At 36.3% G+C, this 20,918-nt stretch overlaps 4 protein-coding genes across 4 annotated transcripts; 2 read left to right on the top strand and 2 right to left on the bottom strand.

Moving 5' to 3' along the window:
- Window positions 1–2,235: 2,235 nt before the first annotated feature.
- LOC111782165 (GDSL esterase/lipase WDL1) lies at window positions 2,236–6,465 on the top strand. Its single transcript, XM_023662978.2, has 6 exons — window positions 2,236–2,603; window positions 3,623–3,700; window positions 5,335–5,475; window positions 5,572–5,648; window positions 5,738–5,887; window positions 5,975–6,465. The coding sequence occupies exons 1-6, from the start codon at window positions 2,493–2,495 to the stop codon at window positions 6,186–6,188; spliced, it is 771 nt and encodes a 256-aa protein (XP_023518746.1). The 5' UTR covers window positions 2,236–2,492; the 3' UTR covers window positions 6,189–6,465.
- An 881-nt stretch (window positions 6,466–7,346) lies between these two features.
- LOC111782155 (phosphoinositide phospholipase C 2) lies at window positions 7,347–11,265 on the top strand. Its single transcript, XM_023662966.2, has 9 exons — window positions 7,347–7,782; window positions 8,098–8,294; window positions 8,377–8,512; window positions 8,582–8,833; window positions 8,917–9,155; window positions 9,690–9,807; window positions 10,199–10,351; window positions 10,491–10,577; window positions 10,702–11,265. Exons 1-9 carry the CDS (start codon window positions 7,465–7,467, stop codon window positions 10,993–10,995), a joined length of 1,794 nt encoding a protein of 597 aa, XP_023518734.2. The 5' UTR covers window positions 7,347–7,464; the 3' UTR covers window positions 10,996–11,265.
- Window positions 11,266–12,009: 744 nt separating this feature from the next.
- Window positions 12,010–15,260, bottom strand: LOC111782147 (putative serine/threonine-protein kinase-like protein CCR3). Its single transcript, XM_023662954.2, has one exon. It carries the CDS (start codon window positions 14,684–14,686, stop codon window positions 12,287–12,289), a length of 2,400 nt encoding a protein of 799 aa, XP_023518722.2. The 5' UTR covers window positions 14,687–15,260; the 3' UTR covers window positions 12,010–12,286.
- A 1,020-nt stretch (window positions 15,261–16,280) lies between these two features.
- LOC111782132 (uncharacterized) lies at window positions 16,281–19,301 on the bottom strand. The gene is made up of 6 exons (XM_023662941.2): window positions 18,717–19,301; window positions 17,927–18,055; window positions 17,720–17,840; window positions 17,536–17,617; window positions 16,812–16,965; window positions 16,281–16,718 (listed from the first exon to the last, which is right to left on the bottom strand). Exons 1-6 carry the CDS (start codon window positions 18,999–19,001, stop codon window positions 16,599–16,601), a joined length of 891 nt encoding a protein of 296 aa, XP_023518709.2. The 5' UTR covers window positions 19,002–19,301; the 3' UTR covers window positions 16,281–16,598.
- Window positions 19,302–20,918: the final 1,617 nt, after the last annotated feature.

Raw genomic sequence — 20,918 nt, 5'->3', positions numbered from 1 at the left:
AAAATACCCATAAATATATTTTTTTAAATTTGGATAGTTAAATATTTATAAATAATTTTCAACTTTTAATAAAATAAAAATACCTTAATTTTTAAAAAAAATTATTAATACCTATCACAATTTCTAAAAGTTATAAAATACATTTACACGTACTAATAAATACTCATAAAATTTTAAAAGTAACAATAATAAACTTTTATGAAAAAAAAATTAAAAAATTATTACTCTCGGGTTTTAATATTTATTTTTTATTTTTTCTAAATATTTAAAGAGTTTTATTTTTTAAAGTTTATAGATATATTTAAAACGTGGTACTAACAATTTCGTTCATATACTGATCTACCGACATTATTGAAGTTTTTAAACGAGTTAAAAGCTGTTTTTGAAGTTTTTATTTTGAGACAACGTATAAAATTTACCGACATTTTTATTAATTTAGTCTAAAATATATAATAGAACGAGTTATCGAACACTTGAAGCTTTGTTTCTTTTGTACTAAACTCGGCTCGGATTGATATTTGGATGAATATTTTAATCTCTATGTTTGTGTTTTAAAATTGAGCAAAAAATGGAAAAGAAAAACGAGGAATTAAGGTGATAAATATTTGGTGGGGGTTGACAAATTAGAGCAGTCAATGAAGAACGCAAGAAACGATAATAGCCCCCATTTGACAACAATATTATTATATTATCATATATTTATTAATATTTTGACTTTTTTTTTTTTCTTTTTTGCTAAAATAACAACAACAATAATAAATAAAATGACCCTAAAATAGATAATTTGGATATGGCTTCCCTTGTACAAAACGCCACGTGTCATGACGATACAATAGTCACGTGGCACGTGGAAATGTAATCACCCATGACGTTATAAGAACAAAAACATCCACGTGGCTTTGGCTTGACAACACGAACCCCAAGCATACCTCAGCTCAGAAGACACGTGACTGTATGATGTGGCCCACACACGCATACCACACGCATAAAAATTCACCCTCCTTTTCCCTTCACATCTTTACGTGTATCTTCATTTGTAAGTTTTTTTTTTCTTTTTTCCTTTGCTTAATTTCTAGAATACACGTTTTGTGTTTTTTAAAATTCGAGGGTTTTTCTTTTTAATAATAGGGTTCAAATAAATCCTAAGCTCGAACTGAATGATCGACAATGACATACAACTTGATCAAATATGCTGCATTGTCCGTCCGAAACGAAGAACTTTCGTAATTATTTTCTCCTATTCATATAGAATTGATAGACGGAACGAAACTTATCGGTCTTATCTCGAGTATTTATATATTTCATAATTAGGGTTTTGATTGAATACAAGACTTCTAAAGATGGGGTTATATATGGGTAGTTGAATACAAAATGAGCCCAAGTTGTACCAATTATAAAGCCCCATCCTTTGCTGCTCCATTGGGCTGTGAAATCTTCTACTTGATTGTGTGTAAGAGGTTCGAATCCCTACCAAAATTATATATATTTATTTTCAAATGGAAATAAGGACTCCTCATTTAATGATAAGTTGGTTGATTTTAGATAGGTATGGTGGTTTTAAGACATGTCAAACCCTTGACCCATCCATATTTGCTTCTAACTATGTCTGCTTTTTTTTCCACCCCCTACATGAAACTTGCCCCAAACATCTCGATCACTTTCTACCACAAAAGAATCATTATCTTATATCGATTCAGTAGACATGTGTTACAATATCTATTAGGATAGACTTAGACTATTACAAATGATATCAGAACTAGACAACAAAGGGTGTGTCAACAAGGACGTTGACTCCCAGAAGTGGATTGCGAAACCCCACATCGATGAGAGAAGAGAACAAAACATTCAAGGTGTGGAAATCTCTTCCTATTATATGTAATAGATCAAAACAGACAAGATCTACTAGCTTAGGTTGTTAGGTAGAAAATTGTGTTTTGTTTGGTTAGATGAACAAATAATGTATTTATATCGAATGAATGAGTTTGTGTAACGGGTCGAGCCGTACTAGGTTAATTTGTTAATCAAACTAGTACTAGGTTAATTAAATATAATGTAGTAGTTGATTTATTCTCTTATGTCACATCATAATGACTAGCTAATTTTAATGTAACTTGTTGAAGTTATACACTAATATTTTGAGATCTAAATTGTGAGAGGTGTTCAACTAAAATAACAACTTTTTTTTTTTTTTTTTTTCTCTGAAAATTTTAGTATTTTTATGGAAAGATTAAAAAAAGTGAAATCGGTGGGAGGTAAGATATGGCGGAGCGCAACAAGATGAGCGGTTTATAAAATGTGTGAAATGAATGTTGTGGAGCAGCTGCAACCCATTTTCAAATTTCATTTTCAATTTGATCCGTCTTCTCTCTCTCTCGTAGTCGTCGCCTTAACTTTCTCCGGGTAAGAGGGAGTAGAATCGGCGTTTCCTCCTCTGTTTCTTCTTTTTCCTTTCCTCTTTTTGGATGTTTCCGTTCGATTGAGTGACAACCGACATGGTAGGACCTTCCAGACCTCAGTTTGTTCTTTTTGGATCTTCCATTACTCAGTTCAGCTTCTCCAATGGCGGTTGGGGTGCTACTCTCGCCGATGTTTATGCCCGCAAAGTAACCCTTCTTTCTTTTTTCTCTCTATTTTTTCTTTTGGTTTTGCTTTGTTGGAATGTTTAGGCTCTTGTGCTACTTTTAGAATGCCCACAAGGGAAATCCACCACCAGTTTGATGACTCTGTTGAATTTGATTTGTTCTTTTTGCTTTTGTTGCTCTGTGATCTGTTGAATGCTTGATATGAAGGGAGATTGTACATGGAAGCCCTTTTGTTACGTTTGGATTTTGATGCTTCTCCTGTGAAGCCTGAAAATAGAATTTGTGCTCTATTTTATCATCATCATCATCATTATTATTTTACCTAGTTGAATGTGTTCGAGCCATGATTCTCACCTACCTAAGATTTAATATCTCACTTTATTTTGGCAACTAAATGGAGTAGAATCATACTGTTGTCGCATGAAAGTAGTTGAATGGCGTGCAAGCTTAGAGACTAATAGATGTTTTCGAGCGTTGGGTGCCAGCATCCTAGCTAGCACACCGCCCGGTGTCTGGCTCTGATATCCTAGCCGATATTGTTCGCTTTGGCCCGTTACGTACTAGGGTGAGGCTTCCACACCCTTATAATGTTTTGTTCCCCTTTCCACACCTTTTGGGACTCAGCGTCCTCTCTGGCACACCATCCGGCTGGAGAGGGGAACGAAACATTCCTTACATGGGTATGAAAACCTTTCTCTAGTAGACACATTTTAAAACCGTGAGGCTGACGACGATATGTAACGAGCCAAAGCGGACAATATCTACAAACGGTGGGCTTGGGCTATTGCATTCCCCTTGAATGGGTAGAAATCCTTAGCCTCCGGAAAGAGAAGTGGGATGATCCTTAGCCTCCGGAAAGAGAAGTGGGATGATCTAACATGGGGAATGAACATGAAATTGATGGTAGTGCTAAAGGCTTTCTGTCTTGTAGGCTTCCAGACTGAAATCAAATTGTTGCTACTCTGTTTGTGATTTTGAGTTCTGTACCTGCATTATTGTATGCTTTGTGACAATTTTATCTTGAGCCTCCTTCCCTTCAGGCTGATATTCTTCTCCGAGGGTACTTAAGTTGGAACTCTCGGCGTGCCATACAGGTTCTTGATCAGATTTTTCCAAAGGTATTGTGTTAAATGCTTCGGAATTTGTCAGTGTCTGTTTATACTCGCGATATCCTTAAGAATGCTAGAATTATATGACTGTTTGACTATTTTTCCTCCGGTAAAAATTACTAAAAATTGTGCTTACGATCTATATAGTACTAAAATATGTAGAATAATTGAGTTTGTTATCTTATTGTGTCTGTATTATATGAATTATGATTACACCATTGGCACATATAGAGTTATAATACAATAAATATAGTTTGATACCATGTGCATAATATATGGATTTATTATTTATATGATAGATTTTGAATAATGAGTTCTATAATTCTTAATCATTTTAGGGATCAGAGAACAATAGAATGGTATCTGTCATAACTTATCTTAATTATTTGGGTTTTTTAAGTTATTGTATAGTTGTATGATAAGTGGACAATAAAATTCTTTCATCTGATTGGAATGATGTAAATGAAGTATAAAGAGATAAGAGACTCCAACTAAAGTGTAAAGGGATTACATCCCAAGAGAAGTCAAAATTCATTCCTTTATTTTGGAAGATTCCTTTCTCTCCATCAAAAGCTCCCATAGAACAGAAGAAATATGGCTTATCCATAAAACTGAAGAAATGGTCTCTATCTTCCTTGCTCTCTTTTTCCAAAGGACACCTGAGAAAAGGGGATAGAGAATGAAAGGAATTCTTGTGAGATCCCATATTGGTTGGAAAAAGGAACGAAACATTGTTTATAAGGGTGTGGAAACCTCTCCCTCAAAGACGTTTTTAAAACATTGGAGGGAAGCTCGGAAGGGAAGTCCAAAGAGGACAATATCTGCTAGCGGTGGGCTTGGGCTGTTACAAATAGTATCAGAGCCAGACATTGGGTGGTGTGTCAGCGAGGACGTTGGGCCCCCAAGGGGGTTGGATTGTGAGATCCCATATCGGTTGGAAAGAGGACAATACTTGCTAGCGGTGGGATTGGGCTGTCACAATTTGGATTTCTTTTAATGTTACTTTTGATTGCATTCCAACTTTTCTTTTCTTTTATCTTTATTGTCGATACCATAAATATAAGGGGCAGCTTCTTGTTCAAAAATGAATATTTGGACAACTTACACACACTTTAATCTCACGGGAGAATGGTTTGAAACCACATATAGTTGTAAGAAAATTGGTAGGATTGATACTCCATGTAGATGGCTTTGTGGGGGTTCATACTTTGTGTATAAGATTGTACAAGATTTCTATCCCTCCCATATTAATCTGCACAATTACCCATATCAAGAAAAGCGTTGACAGTGATTGAACTTGATATCATTTATCAACAAAGAGAGTACAAACTCAAGGACAATTTGAGGGCCTGCATTTTCCCCTAGCCCTGACGCCCTCAGTTCACTAAAACATACCTTCTTCCTTCCTCCTTTTCAATTTTTATTATGGAATTTGAATTATCTTGGTATGAGGTTGGTATGAGGTTGGTCTATGTAATCCTGAGACGGTAGTATTAAATCGCCAATCAATCCAAAAGTTTAAACAGTTCGTGGAAGGCTGAGGAAATCAAGATCAATTAGTGAGGAACGATCATACAATAGTTCAAGTATAAGACCTTGCTCTTACTGTTGTTGCTATATCATTTATTTATTTATAATCTCAGGATGCTGCTGTACAGCCTTCTTTGGTAATAGTTTATTTTGGTGGTAATGATTCAATGGGTCCCCATGCTTCGGGCCTTGGCCCTCATGTACCACTTCCTGAATACGTCGATAACATGAGAAAAATTGCTACTCATATCCAGGTATTACAAATACAAGCTTGATATTAACATCAGCCCACTATCTTCTTATGTTAACTATTGTTGATGCATATTCTAATGTAAATCCTCAAAAACCAGAGCCTTTCAGATGAAACACGCCTTATCTTTCTAACCTGCCCGCCTGTGAACGAAACCAAAGTTCGTGAATCTCACAGGTGCCCAAAAATGCATTTTTCTCCGACGTTTGTTTACTTACTTTATGTTCTTATTCTAAGATGGTTCAGTTTTGATTATGATTGAGCAGCAAGTTTCTGAGTGAACTGGTGAGAACAAATGAATTGTGCAAAGCATATTCTCAAGCTTGTATAAAACTGTGCCAAGAAATGGATATAAAAGTGGTTGATCTTTTTACTGCCATCCAGCAACGAGACGATTGGATGAACGTTTGCTTCACGTAAGTTCGTATTCGAAGATAGATTGCAATTTATCTGTCTTCATTCTGATTGAGAAATTATTTACTTTATATTTCCCCATTTAGCAGAGATGGGATTCATTTGTCAGCTGAAGGAAGCAAAGTAGTAGTGGAAGAGGTTATGAAAATCCTCAAGGAAGCTGAATGGAAGCCATCTCTCTTCTGGAAGTCCCTTCCGACAGAATTTGCAGAAGACTCGCCTTACGATCTCGTTACAGCTGATGGCACGAAAACCCTCAACGGGTCCGATTGGGTCATTCACCGAGACACTATGTGGGACTAGTTTTGTCATCAACATCCATTTCATTGCCGCCCATTGCAGCTGTCTTACAGAAATCACTTGCTCAGCTCAGCAATGGCAGGCATGCAAGAACTCCATTGAAGAACGAAGGAATTTTGAAGTGTGCAGTACTTAAATCTTTCATTGTTGCAATAACAAGCAGCAGAAAATTTTGATCTATGTGAAACCAGAAATTAGGAATAAGATCTTCATAAACTTGTTAGAAACCTATTTTTACGCATATTAGCTCTCCATTATATGAAATTTATTTGCCGACTGACATTATAATCCAAAAAAATTCCAACGATAATATCAATATGTTGGAGACTCCTTTTTAATATAAGTATAAACCTCCCATTGAAAACAACGATCATAAGAAAATCTCGGAGACTAATTTGTTTTTAATGTCGAGTGAAAGTTATAGAAAACACCGAGAATCTTCCAAGTCAATATTTTTTTTGAAAGTATTGTTTAAGAATATTATTTTCGTGAGAACGTAAATATTCTTAAATAAAAATATTTAATGTCAGAAGTTTGAATTATTTTCTTCTCGTTTACTTTATAAATAAAACAAGAATAATTTTGACTTTTGAAATTACGACATTTTTCTCAGATTTGTTTCGGAATATTAATTTTTGTTCCATTTATTATCAAATTTTAAGACTTTCCTTTCTTTTATTTTTCTTGAATCCAAAGCAAAAAATGAGAGAATATTCCAACTGAGGATGTAAATTAGTATTATTAAATGCATTTCTGATACAAATTTGTTAATTTAATTTAACTTTTAGTATATTTAATTATTACCAAATAAAATAGATGAATATGAGACAACATGAAAGACGTGTAAATATTTTTTTAATATTTAAAGTCAAGGGTCAAAATGGTAATTCAATATATTTATTTTCTAATATATTTTGATGAATGATTATCATGGAATTAATTAGTGTTTGTGATTTAAATAAAAGAAAAATAAAAAATTAAATAAACATAATTAAAAAAAAGAAAAAAAAGAAAAAAGAAAATAATAATAAAAGGTCAACGAAATGGTGGAAAATAAAAGAGGTTACTGGTGGAAGGGAAGGGGGAAAAAGTGGGCCCCACCCTTCTCCTCTATTACTCTCTTAAAAACGCATCTCCATCGCTTTTATTGTCTTCCACTTCGCCCCTTTCCGTTTTCTTCTTCTTCTTCTTCTTCTTCTTCTGCATTTTCTCTATCTCTCTCTAAACCTCCATTTCTCTCTCTCTCTCTCTCTCTTTCCATTTCCAATTCTTCTCTTCCATGTCCAAGCAGACCTACAGAGTGTGTTTCTGCTTCCGCCGGCGGTTCAAGATGACCGCCGGCGAGGCTCCTGACGAGATCAAGATTCTCTTTGACCAGTACTCCGAGAATGGAATCATGAACCCTGATCATTTCCAGAGATTCTTGATCGACGTTCAGAAGGAGGTCGAGACCACTAGAGATGATGCTCAGAATATCATTGAGCGTTGTACTAGTGAGCTCAAGCACTTGAACATCTTCCATCGGAAAGTCCTCAATCTTGAAGCCTTTTTCAAGTACCTCTTCAGCGATCTTAACCCTCCGCTCGAGTCTCTTGGGGTAATTTTCATTCGATTTTAGTTTCTTTATGTGTTTTTGGCTCAATTTTTGGCGGTGGATGACGGGTGTTACTGTCATGTGATGTGGAATTTAATTATTTGATGAATCCACTTTGTGTTCTTGCTTGTATTGAAAAGGATCTTGGGTCTCCTTGTTTTGCTGTCCCTTTCCCTGTGTCGGTGTGTGTTTGTTTATCAAATATAATTTTTGTTTTCGGCATTTCTTGGGGTAAAGCATCTTGTTACTTTGTAAGTTGTACGAGGATAAGTTCGGCATTACCACTGAACATGGAATGGGATATATTCTGTTTTTCAGGTGCACCATGATATGTCTGCTCCTTTATCGCATTATTACATATATACCGGTCACAATTCGTACTTGACTGGGAATCAGCTCAGCAGTGACTGCAGTGATGTGCCCATCATACAAGCCCTGCAGAGAGGAGTTAGAGTAATTGAATTGGATCTATGGCCGAATTCGTCAAAGGATAATATAGATGTTCTTCATGGCAGGTGTGATTTGTTTCTTTTGTTACGGTAATGGGCACCTTTTGTTATTCCACTAGTAAATCCTAATTGGAAGATTGCTTTCCAGGACCCTTACTACCCCTGTGGAGCTCATTAAATGTTTGAAATCTATTAAGGAGCATGCCTTTGTTACATCTGAATATCCAGTTGTAATAACATTGGAAGACCATCTTCCGCCTCATCTTCAGGCTAAAGTGGCAGAGGTGCGCACTGGTTTGGTTTCTGTTGCCCCTCCCCTGTTGATCTTATAATAATTTTCTGAACTGTTCTAGATGGTAACAAAAACATTTGGAGACATTCTGTTCACTCCTGGCTCTGAATGCTTAAAGCAATTTCCTTCTCCCGAATCACTGAAGAAAAGAATTATTATATCAACTAAACCACCTAAGAAGTACCTTAAGACCAAAGATGTTCCTAAAGAGGGTGAGCCACAGAAGGAAAAAACTTCTTCTAATGATAAAGATACATCAGCATGGGGAAGAGAAGTGTCCAGCTTGAAAGGTGGCATTGTAACTGACTACAAGGTCTGTGATGGTGCCCATGAATTTCGTTATCCTTGTGATTTTTTAAACTGGTTTTGGCCTAATGCTTGGTTTCTACATCACAGCCAGATTTGGAAGAAGATAGTAACGAAGAGGAAGATCCTGAGGATGGAGATCCCAAGTCTACAGACTCTACACAGAATATTGCACCTGAATATAAAAATTTGATTGCTATTCATGCGGGAAAGCCTAAAGGTGGAATTGATGCATGCCTCGAAGTGGATCCCGAGAAAGTTAGACGCCTGAGCTTGAGTGAGCAGCAACTGGGAAAGGCAGTGCTTACTCATGGAAAACAAATTGTGAGGTATGAACAAAATCTATGTTTTCAACAAAAAAACATTCGTAGTATTTAGCGTCTAGTTAATGATCTCTGACAAGCAGATATCTAAATGGGCTATGTAAACATACATTTCAATGGGCTTACATTTAGGAGGTCCAAATTCTTTTGAAGTGTTTCTGTGTTTATTAAAAAGTCAGAGTCGGTGTGCATAAAGTCGTTCTTTTCATTGATTGAGATACGGAAATTGTTGGAGTCTAAACGCCCTAAAGTTCAGTGATTGTGTAATTAATGGATGAATAGTTAGGGATAAGGATGGTGCAGTTTTTGTTATCTGTACACCTGTTTAGGCAGAGAACCGTGGGAGGTAGAGGAGTTTGGTATTTACTGTGATTTACAAACATTAGAAAAGAGAAGTTTCTTTCTTTTCCTTTTTCCTATTGAAGTAACATTGTTACGGTGTTTATCTCTTCACATAGTTCATATGTTGTTTCTCTTAGGTTGTTTATTCTAGGAAAATTTTGTTAATTATAGCAAGTTTTCTCTTCTTACTTGCCGTAGGTTTACTCAGCAGAACATTTTGAGAGTCTATCCAAAGGGGATCAGAGTTGACTCATCCAATTATAACCCAATGATTGGATGGATTCATGGTGCTCAAATGGTTGCGCTCAACATGCAGGTCCTTTCGTCTTCTGCCTTATACTGAATCAGAAATCTAGATATAAATCGTTTCCATACCAAATTTCTTTTATTCATTCTTTCCCATTTTTCTTTTTTTTTTGTTTGTTAGGAATAAGGATGTCTGACCCCTAGCAGTTTGAGATGAAAGATTATCTAATATCTGTACTTATTGTTAACCAGTTAATTGGATACTATCAAATGAAACTTAGAATCCCCTTCCTAAACTTTGGCTGCTGACTAGAAATGGGGTTGAATATCATTTTTCTCTAATTAAACTTCTCCAATGACCCAATTTTCTCAGTCAAGCATTTTGTTTCTTTTTATCGGTCATAATTTGTTTCTCCAATTTTTCAATCACTGAAAATAGGATTATGTGTGAATTATCACAGGGTTATGGTAGGTCACTATGGTTGATGCATGGGATGTTCAGAGCTAATGGCGGGTGTGGTTATGTAAAAAAACCAGATTTTATGCTGAAGCCTGGTTCAGATGATCAGATCTTTGATCCAAAAGTTAGGTTGCCTGTGAAAACAATTTTGAAAGTAAGGGCTCCGCAACTATTTTTCGTCCCTCTTATTTGACTGTGCTTCAGATTCCTGTAGCCACTGGTCAAGTGTAAATGTAACTTCGCTTATTGTACTTGACTGTACTGATAGTTTTGATTATATTTCTGTTGAGAAGGTGACTGTGTACATGGGAGAAGGATGGTATTATGATTTCCATCACACACACTTTGATGCTTACTCCCCACCAGACTTTTATACGAGGGTATGTCAATGAAGTTTTGCAATATTCTAATTGAATATAGCTAAAACCTTTAGGTTGTTTCAATAAAAGAAAAATTGCTAAAACCTGTTCTTTTTGCACTGGGATTGTTCGATTATGTATGCAGGTGGGAATTGCTGGAGTTCCAGCTGATACTGTAATGAAAAAGACGAAAACATTAGAGGATAACTGGGTGCCTGCTTGGAATGAGGAATTTGAGTTTCCACTATCCGTCCCAGAACTCGCTTTGCTTCGAATCGAAGTTCACGAGTACGACATGTCAGAGAAGGACGATTTTGGAGGCCAGACATGCCTGCCTGTTGCGGAACTAAGAAAAGGGATTCGAGCAATTCCGCTCCGCAACGTCAAGGGAGAGAAGTACAAGTCAGTCAAGCTTCTGATGGGATTTGAATTCGTTTAACAATGAAGGCAAGTTCTACAACATCAAAAGAATGTACAGCTTCAAATTAGTAAGCTTTTCTTGCTCCTCTCCTTGATTCTATTTTATTGGTATTGGTGTTTAGTTTTCTTTTTGTGAGGATCCATTGGCTGGCCGAGTATCAATCATATCATATGTATTGCTGTAGTAGTTGTTTTGATATGGAAGAAGAGGCTGTATTTCCTTATGTAGAGAAGCTAGTCCATGACAATTCCTCTCACTGTTCAATCAAGTATTTGTTCTTTTTGTTAATTGGCTGTTTCAACATGTGTCTCTACTTTCTTTAAGTGCACTGCAAAAGTTTCTCTGTTGCCCCACACATGTGTTGATGAATTGTTGATTATTAGAAAAGGTTTCTTGGACGTTATTTGTGACAGATGTGTTATTGCTCAACTTTATTTACAAAAATATCATTTTTGGATAAGGTAGCTGAGCTTTCCACCAATCAGCATTCAAATGTCATAACAACCATTTTATCCTGGCTGTGCTACGATCTCCAAAGGTTGTTTAATCATATCATATCATATGGGACGTCCATGGTTGTTACAAGGGAATGACCAATTTAACGCTAGAGCGGCCTCCATTGAATTCGAACATAATAAGGTGCCAAAATTTTCAAAAATGTTGACTCCCATTGAAAAGCCTTTCCCATGGCCGGCCTCCCTTTGATTTTTTTGCCATCACAAATAAATGCAACTCCTATTTCTATTCCTATTCCTCTCAACATTGACCCTTTGGTCCTTTCATTGTCCATTATTCTTATTCATTTACTATTACACATAATACACCTTTCTTCTATTGGCCCACTTCTCCTTTTTTCCCCTTTATTTCATTTGTTGGCCCCTAAATTTTCATTATTCCCTTTTGGGGTCAATATTTTGGAGAACACATGAGGACCCTCCAAAGGCACATGGAATATCATCTCCATTACCCAACAAATCTCATTTCACATTCAATCTCCTCCCTCCTACTTTTCTTTTTGTGTTCCACATGAAATCATTGGCATGTCCTTCATGTTTCCTCAATATTCTTTGAACATAGTGGTTTTTTTATCGATCAAAATGTCCGTGATGGTCCCATGATCTCGAACTGTTGGTTTGGTTGGGAACGGTCGTACCGAACAAAGATATGCACAAACAGTGTGAAATGAAAGGTTCTAGGAAATATTGTGAGTTGCAGAGTGAAAGAAATGATAAGGTTTGTGGGGTGCTGTTTTCAGCTCAAAACTTTCGTTCTTTTCTCTGAAATTTTCATGAAGAATTTTTGAAGAATTTCACTCTGAAACAATGGAAATTCCACCACTAGAGCTGTTGCCATGACTATCATCACAAAGATTCAAAGCTCGTTCCAAATTCACAACAATGTCAATCATCGTTGGCCGATCTTTCCCTTCCAAACGCACGCAGTGCATCGCTGTGTAAGCCACAAGCTCTACTGCCTCTGCTTCGTTCATCTGCGGCGGCCCGACTCTTGGATCCAAAATCCTCCCCAGTTCTCCGATCGTAATCGCTGGCACTGCAAAATCGACCACGCTCACCAGTGTCCCTCCTTGCTCATCATCCTTAAATATAGCTCTCTTCCCTGTCAAAAGCTCCAGCAACACCACCCCAAGCCCATACACATCACTCTTAGCAGTCAAAACGTTCAGTCCATAGTACTCAGGATCAATGTAACCAACTGTCCCAGCTGCCTTCGTCGGTCGGTAGTCAAGGTCTGACCCGGGGCTCATCAACGACAACCCGAAATCGGATACTCTCGCTGTCCAATTCGAATCGAGAAGAATGTTGGATGATTTGATATCCCTATGGATTATAGGAGGGACTGCATAGTTATGAAGATATTCAATTCCTCTTGCTGCATCTAAAGCAATTTTGATCCTCATTTTCCAAGAGTTCACAACACTGCTACCCTTTTCAGAGTTGGTCTTGTCATGAAGATGATTGTAAAGTGCACCATTCTTCATATACTCATAAACCAAAAGCCGCTCATCTTTCTCCTCACAATACCCCACAAGCCTCACCAAATGCTTGTGATGAAGTCTAGACAAGAACGCCAATTCTGAATCAAAAGCACTCTCCTTCTCCTGAAACTTCTTCGTCTTCGGCCCTGTTTCGCCTCTCTTGATCGCAACCTCCCGCCCATCGCCGAGTTTCCCACGGTACACAATGCCAAAGCTCCCTTCACCAATCTTGTTCTCATGGGAGAAGTCATTGGTAGCCAAAGCAAGCTCAGCCAGAGTGAATTCTTCTGCTCTATCGGCGTGCTTCGAGGACGTACCACTCCTTTGCCTCCGCATTATTCGAGACCCTTGTCGCCGAATCGTCGACGACCGCGATGGTGGGCTGTTGTTCGTGTTTGACGTTGTCGTCCCCCCATTTGAACTAGCAGCTCGAGTAATGGTCGGCTGAACAGAGTTGTGTATCTTCTTATGACCAAAACAAACACCAGTCCATAAACAGTAAACAACTGTACAAATCCCAGCAACGGCCCCAACTGAGCCCACAATAGCAAAAGCCAGCAAACCCTTTCTCAATGCCGCTGGAGGAGGTGATGGGGTCACCACCATTGGCGGCGGCGAGGGTGGAGGAGGCGAAAACGGCGTTGAAACAGTAACCAAACAACGATTACAGACATTCCCAGAATCAGAACAGAGCGTTTGAGAGAGAGGATAAACACCACAATCCCGACAAGAAGATTGAACACAAGGACCAGGAAGAATCTTAGGAAGAGAAAGTGAAAAAAGACCAGAAGAATCGTTCGACCAGCCAGGCCCCCAACAAAGAACAGAGAAATTACTCGTTGTTAATCCACAAACGAAATCCGATCCCGAAGAAATTAACTCAAAAGAAGTTTCTCGAATTGAATCCACAGAGAAATCTGAGCTTCCCCAACAAACCACCGATCGATTCGAGAGCAAAATCCCACAGCTATGGCGTTCGCCGAGGGCCAATTCAGAGAACCCTCTGGATGAATTAGAAGGAAAATCCAACTGCCCAAAATCGTTGTTCCCCCTACAAACTAACCCACCGGAGATATTCAATCCACAAGCATGAAACCCACCGGCGACGATGGTCGACATTGAGATATTTCGAAACCCATTTTCGATTAGGGCCGCAATCGACGCATTCCGACCCCAACATCGAACGGATTGATTACCCTTCAAAATTCCGCAAGAAAATCCAAACCCAGAAGAAATTGAATCGAATTGAAGAGAAGAAAATCCAACTCGCACGTTGTTACCATCGCGCCAGCAAGTTGCATTGCCGGCACCGACCACGGTGGCACAGATTTGGTCGTCACCGACGGCGAGATTCTCGAGAAGGACAGTGGAGTTGAAGTAAAGCCTTCTCCGGGAAAACGCAGCGGTATTTTGATCAAAGTCCCAGCAGAGAAGAGTATAGCCGCCGGCTCTTATGCCACAGAAGGTATCCCGACCGCCGGAGACGACGGAGAAGGAGATATTTGGGTCAATAAAAATGGTTTGACCGCGACGGAAGCAGAGAATCCTTTGCGTGGGCTGCTCAGCGACGATGCCGCAGACGGTGGCGGAACCGTAGCTGACAGCAAGCGTGGAGGCAGAGCCGAGAGCTAAGGTCGCCGGAAGCAGAGAGAAAACAACAACGATGAAAGAGAGGACGGGGATAGCGGCGGTGAGAAGGGGTAATCTCGTCATTTAAAAGAGGAGAGAGAGAGAGGAAAGGGGTTTTGTTGCGTTGTAGCCTGGCGTACTTCATTGGGAGTCTCAGCCATGCGCAGAGGAGAGAGAAAACAGGAGACCCAGATGAAGAGAGAGAGAGAGAGAGAGAGAGAGAGAGAGGGAAAAAAGAGGGTATGAATTTATTACAGTGAAATTCTAGAGAAAAACAATCTTAACGGCGACCCAAACTGGTTCTAAGCACAATGTAGAAACATAAACACGTCCACACCAGCCATATAAGAGCCACGTCAGCGATACTGGAGAAAAGGAGAAACACGTGGCATGCAGTCAATGGAGTACGCGCCTACGAGGTGAACCACGTGCGTGACCTTCATTTTGTTTCAGAAACCGCAGCTGCCCGACTTTGACCTTTCAAAACAAGTAAGACTCTGCCACTCACTCCTCCATTATTATTATTATTATTATTATTATTCTAAGTTATTAATTTTAATTTATTATTATTATTTTTTTTAATAAATAAATAATCTATGTCGTTTGTTAGGTTAGTTTGATTCTTTTTATGTTGTTTTATCATTTTTAGTTTAATAGGTAGACCACATTGTTTCAAACATATATATATATATGTTAATTCATCGAGATAATATCTCATGTACCTAAAGTCACATAGTTGGATGGATATAGATCGATGAAGTTGATATTAACACTTGAGTTCAACTTTGTAGCTTCTCGTTAATATAATATAAGAACGTTCATTTTTCTTCTTCTTTATAATCCGATTTAAAACCCATGAGAAAAATAATAAAAATTGAAATTGAAGTTTGGCAGTGGTCAAAAGAAATAAATATGAGAATAAATGGAGCAGCAGCAGAAAGTGAAAGAAAATGAGTTTGATATGTAAAGACTGACTCAAATTCAAATTCAAATTCAAATTCAAATTCAAATTCCTTCCATATAAATATCTCTTCAAAAAGTTCTTTAACATTTAGTGCAGACTTCACAATTTCCGATGCATATCATTCTCTCACCTTTGCTTTTCTTTTCTAACATTATTGTATAGGTAAAATTTTGTATATTCTGGAAAATAATGAAAAAAATTACTAGATAATTAATAAAATTAAGAAATCTATTAGATAAAAGAAAAAAAAATTGTGGAAGGGCTGAATGGTAATTTAAAAATATATATTTGACCAAAAAAGTTTAATTGAAAAGCTGACAACACACAAATGTGGAAAGGACAGAGCATACCATGAAAACAGAATCTTCCAAAAGCAAATAAGAACAGCTCAAACAAACATAATCAATAAATCTTTTCTTTAAAAAAATAATAAAATAGCAATAAACAGCATGAAATGTTGGATTTATTTGATGGGGGAAAATATTAAAATATTAAAATGAAATTAAAAAGAAAAAATGTAAATGGGGTATTGAGTAGAGGGTGTGAGGGCAATCATGGGTGTTCGTGAAGAGGATAGCATTACTTATATATTCCAAATATAATTAGTTCTTCACCAACACATTCCTTTTTCCCTTCTTTTTTACTCTTAACTCTTCTAAATACCTTAATTTTTAATATTCTGGAGAAGCCACAAAACAGTTAAAGCAACCAAAGGGAGGAAACAACTGATATTTATTGGTAAAAAGTTCAAGAAAATTCCTACAAACATATCCAACAACACTGCATTAATAAATTACAAATCAGAATTCCTACAAATTTACAATCTTAATACTACTATGATTTTCAAACAATTGGATGCAACTTTTCAGGATCATATCCACGATGTACAACATGAAGCTATACAGAAGTTCAAGAATCAGAATCTGACTCCTAAATGTGCTCTGCCCTTCTGAACAAGCAAGCTAACTGTGTTAACTGGAGCATGAGCAGAGAAGAATGTACCTTTCTCCTTGGCACAGATTTTCGTTGAATTTAGGTTGGAATTCCATGCTTCTGAAACCATTCAGGCATATGGAATCTTTCGTACAGCACTGATCTGACGTCGTTCTGCAGCGAGAGGTGCTTTAGGAGTGGAAGAATGACATCTAGAAGCTGTATATGGAGAACAAGGAAGATGGTCACTAAATGAATTATTGTGAAGATGTACTGTTGTTGGAAGATTCAGAATTTTCATTGTTTTCCCACCTGTGAATCGTGTGGTTGCCCTGCAGAAAATGGAATGCAAGGAATTCCATTCACAGGTTGCAATAAAAAACTGAAAGGATTGTTATCAACGATGACTGTTCTTCTTAGATCCTTTGATAGGCAGCTGAGATCCTTCACGTGATCTCGATATTCCCTGTAGATTACATACCAGAACCATGGGTTTTACAGAGAATAGACACAATTGAGATACTTAGCTTTGAAGTAAGTGCTTTTAGCTTAACTTGAAATGGGTAAAAAAAAAACACTTTGAAAGTGAGTGCTTTTAACTTCTGTGAGGATCTAAATAATGTACTAAGTGAAAGCTCAGTTTCTTACCAAAATAATAACAATAATAACTCAGGTTCCATCTAATCTTGAAAAAATTAACTTCTGACTAAACAAACTTATCAACAATTGGGGCATGTTTATGTCCTATCCAAAATCACTGCCAAACATATGCACTTAGATCACTGCATTCAATATCAATAAAGAATGGACTTAAGGATATAAATACATGTACATGAACAAATTCTTATTCGAACTCCTGAATAATTCAAACTTGTTTTTGGAAAGGGTGTGTTCAATAATCATAATAGTATAATGTCTTTCCACACTTGAAGCGTCAATAGACTTAAATACTGCCAATCTAGATAAGGAGTAAACATTGCAAATAGTTGCTATGCTGATCGAATAGAAAAGAAGAAAATAGCAGAAAAGTACTTACGTGCTAATTGTTGAAGGCCTATAAAGTCGAAGACTAAATCGATTTTCTTCATCTATCCTGTCAACAAGAGGTCTTGCATATCCTGAAGCATACACGTAGATGACATCCTTCAGATTCTCTTTTATTTTTCTATTATGGGCAAGGATATTACTTGATAATATAATGGATAGTAAAGTGTACAAACCTTCAAGACCAGCCGTGAATAGTACAAGATCTGCAAAGCTGCCTAGTTGATTTAAGAAATCATGCAAACCCGGACGCTCAAAGACAGTGACATAGTTGACCTTAGGCTTCCCTTCACAGTCCTTCAAATAGCAGCATACCCAGGTAAGATGGTTTAACTAAAACTCACAAAACCAAATCAATACAAGGTTACTGGAAAGTAAACTACCTTATCTGAAGAAAAACACTCGAGTTCAAAACACTTCAGTCCAGCTTCTATTGCTTGATTACGAACAACAGCAGGCAGAGTGGATGTCTCATATGCACATATGAGAGTTTCATCCAAATCGAGAACTATCTGTAATTGTCCAATGCCAGATGTGGAATTAATAAAGGAAGCACACAAGGGAAACAAAAGGAAGATAAAAGAGGAATGAGCCATATGTAATTTCTTGAAACGACTTTAACTTCACATCTTCACACGGCATCTCCACAAACTTCTAACATCAGAAGCTTTACATAGCACAGGAAAACATTTTCAAATCATAAAATTCAGTTCTAAAATGGACGAATATAGTTCGTCCAGATTGGAATAATCATTTACAGAGTCCCAGAGCTAGATTCTTTCATCTACTACTAATGAATCATCAAAATGAAATACTGCAGAACCATAGGGAATGAAGTTGAAGCTTTCCTGTCCCTATTTTCATCAAGAAAAGGCTCGTCTCCTCTTCCCCAAAATGATATCAATAATTTTCTCACGTACACCAGGGCCAAGCCGGGTTAAACATTACTCCCAAACTCTCACAAACATTAAACGAACTTAAGCATATCTGTTGAAATCATTGCCATAGACGAATAATTGCAAAATCAAGCAAACCTAATCAGCGCAACAATTGCACAGTTTCATGAAAAAAAACCAGCACAAATAGAATCCAAACACAAATTCTTTCCAGCAAACAAATTTGGGGGGAAAAAACGATGTTCACAACGAGAAATCAACAAGAAAATCACAATACCGTCAGTTTCTCCATAAGCCCGTCGGACTCCTCCTCATCTTCAACAGAGGCAATATCAACGGCAGAGGCAGCAAGAAATTCATGATCAGGAAGCTCAACGACCGGCAAAGGCTTAAAAGACGGAGACGAAGAATCAGAATCAGAAGAAGAAAGAAGCCGAAGGTGTCCAAAAGCTCTGAGGATCTGAACGAAGATCTGGAAGAAGAAAGCCAACCAGTTCAACAACGTCTTCCACACCTGCAGAGTCCTCAGCGAGTAGACCTCAGGCTGAGTCAACTCAGCCATGGAGTAACTGATCGGAACCGCCTCTCCGACAACCAAAATGCACCGAAAGAGCTTCTCCCGCACCAACGGAAGATAGAACCAGTCGATTTTGGAATCTTCCAACCTGCTACGTATAGACAATGGGTCCGCAACGGCGGCGGAAGAGGAGGTGGAGGTGGAGGAGGAGGAAGGTGGGGGCACGCAGGGGAAGAGGGTTGGAGTTTTTATGAAGAGAGAAGATGGCGCGTAAGGAGAACGCGCGTGAGTGAGATCGGGGAGAAGAAAGAGGATTTTTGAGAAGAGGGGAAAGTGAAAGAATGAGCCAATAAGAAAAGACAATTCTGGTCCTTCCTATAATGTCCTTCGTAATTATTAATTATACAGAGACTCCAATTCCCTACTTCCGAGACCACTTGAAACCGACTATTTTAAATAATTATATCCTAATTTTCTTATTTATTAATCATAACACTGTTGGTTTGAGCTTTAAATTTTATTGGTTGACTTTCTTTTATTTAAATTTTTGGTTTTCCTCCATTCTAATTGGTTCATTAAAAAATAAATTAAACAATTCCTCCAATTTTACTTATTATTATTATTTTTATTATTCAAGTAAATATTTATCTAAATTGGATTAAAAATTAAAATTACCCTCGATTATCTTTTAAGAATATTTGATTATGAAAGATATTAATATTTCCATCCATTACTTTGTTTTGGATAAGATCATTGACAAATAAATAATGTATTTTATTATCGTTATTATCTAACACGGTAGCATTTATGACTTTTTTTTATTATTATTTTTTGACAAAAGCAAAGATGTCTATTTAATAAAATTTATTTGTTGCATAAACAATTCATGTTAATCATAAATATAATTAATTATTCTTTAATAAAATTTATTTGTTGCATAAACAATTCATGTTAATCATAAATATAATTAATTATTATATGAGGTAATAAAATAGAATACGTGTAATCAAAATCATTCCAAATTTTGTTATCTATTTTATTTTTATAAATATTTTTTAAAATCCGACTTAATTTTTGAAAAATTTAAAACTACGTTTTGAATTAAAAAAAGAATTCAAAATGTTTTCGTAAAAAAATATGAGACAAAATAATCATGATATTAAAAAAAATTAAAGGTTAAAAATTAGGATACACTTTAATCTAATATATTTCACTTTTGTTGTTTCCTCTCTCGAGAATTCAACAAAATCAACTTTATTTTGAATGTAAAAGAAAAATCATTTAATATTTTTTTTAAAAGCAAAAATGAAAGAAAATTGTAGCAAATTAAGACCATTCAAACTAAACAATAAATAAATAAATAACAACAAAACAAAACTTATATTTATTGAATATGACCTTTAAAGTCATTTAATTAACTACTGACCATACAATTCACAACTCTTTTATTTTTATTATTTTTATTATTTTTTTATTTTTTGAATGTTTTGACCTCATTCTATTTTGAAAATTTTAGATTATATCAGACAAATATATATATATATATATATATATATATATATATATATATATATATATATATATATAGTTAATTATTTTTTATAAAAATTTGATTGTTTTTTGACAATTTCATAGTTCTTAATAAAATATTATAACTTTTAATTAAATTCTAAAATTAAGACAAAATTTAAAGAACTGTCTTTAATTTTCAAACACGGATTTAATTATTTGTGTGGAGTAATATTTATAAATTTTGAAAGGAAAAAAACTAAATAATTATTAAATTGAGTCTAAATTTTTAATTTTTAATTTATTTATTAGATGACTTAATTATTTAATTACAATTATAAGTTTTAAGTTGGATTGTATAATTTAATTTTGATATATACAAAAATATAGATAAGAGTGTTTTAAGCGACAATTGAATGGACACAAGGAATTAAAAATCAATTAAGCATTTTG

This window comes from Cucurbita pepo, chromosome 1, assembly GCF_057944985.1.
Source record: "Cucurbita pepo subsp. pepo isolate OVF chromosome 1, ASM5794498v1, whole genome shotgun sequence".
Taxonomy (NCBI): Eukaryota; Viridiplantae; Streptophyta; class Magnoliopsida; order Cucurbitales; family Cucurbitaceae; genus Cucurbita; species Cucurbita pepo.
This window is presented reverse-complemented; position numbering and strand designations above follow the sequence as displayed.

What these genes read in the sequence shown, in the direction of transcription:
- LOC111782155 (XM_023662966.2), top strand. Translation starts at nt 7,465, where the DNA reads ATGTCCAAGCAGACCTACAGAGTGTGTTTCTGCTTCCGCCGGCGGTTC. An exon ending in TTCAGGCTAAAGTGGCAGAG is followed by an intron (nt 8,513 to 8,581) that starts GTGCGCACTGGT and finishes GAACTGTTCTAG; the next exon opens with ATGGTAACAAAAACATTTGG. An exon ending in TGGTTGCGCTCAACATGCAG is followed by an intron (nt 9,808 to 10,198) that starts GTCCTTTCGTCT and finishes GAATTATCACAG; the next exon opens with GGTTATGGTAGGTCACTATG.
- LOC111782165 (XM_023662978.2), top strand. Translation starts at nt 2,493, where the DNA reads ATGGTAGGACCTTCCAGACCTCAGTTTGTTCTTTTTGGATCTTCCATT. An exon ending in AAATTGCTACTCATATCCAG is followed by an intron (nt 5,476 to 5,571) that starts GTATTACAAATA and finishes CTCAAAAACCAG; the next exon opens with AGCCTTTCAGATGAAACACG. An exon ending in TGGATGAACGTTTGCTTCAC is followed by an intron (nt 5,888 to 5,974) that starts GTAAGTTCGTAT and finishes CCCATTTAGCAG; the next exon opens with AGATGGGATTCATTTGTCAG.
- LOC111782147 (XM_023662954.2), bottom strand. Translation starts at nt 14,686, where the DNA reads ATGACGAGATTACCCCTTCTCACCGCCGCTATCCCCGTCCTCTCTTTC.
- LOC111782132 (XM_023662941.2), bottom strand. Translation starts at nt 19,001, where the DNA reads ATGGCTGAGTTGACTCAGCCTGAGGTCTACTCGCTGAGGACTCTGCAG. An exon ending in AGGCCTTCAACAATTAGCAC is followed by an intron (nt 16,966 to 17,535) that starts GTAAGTACTTTT and finishes TGTAATCTACAG; the next exon opens with GGAATATCGAGATCACGTGA. An exon ending in GGCAACCACACGATTCACAG is followed by an intron (nt 16,719 to 16,811) that starts GTGGGAAAACAA and finishes CTCCATATACAG; the next exon opens with CTTCTAGATGTCATTCTTCC.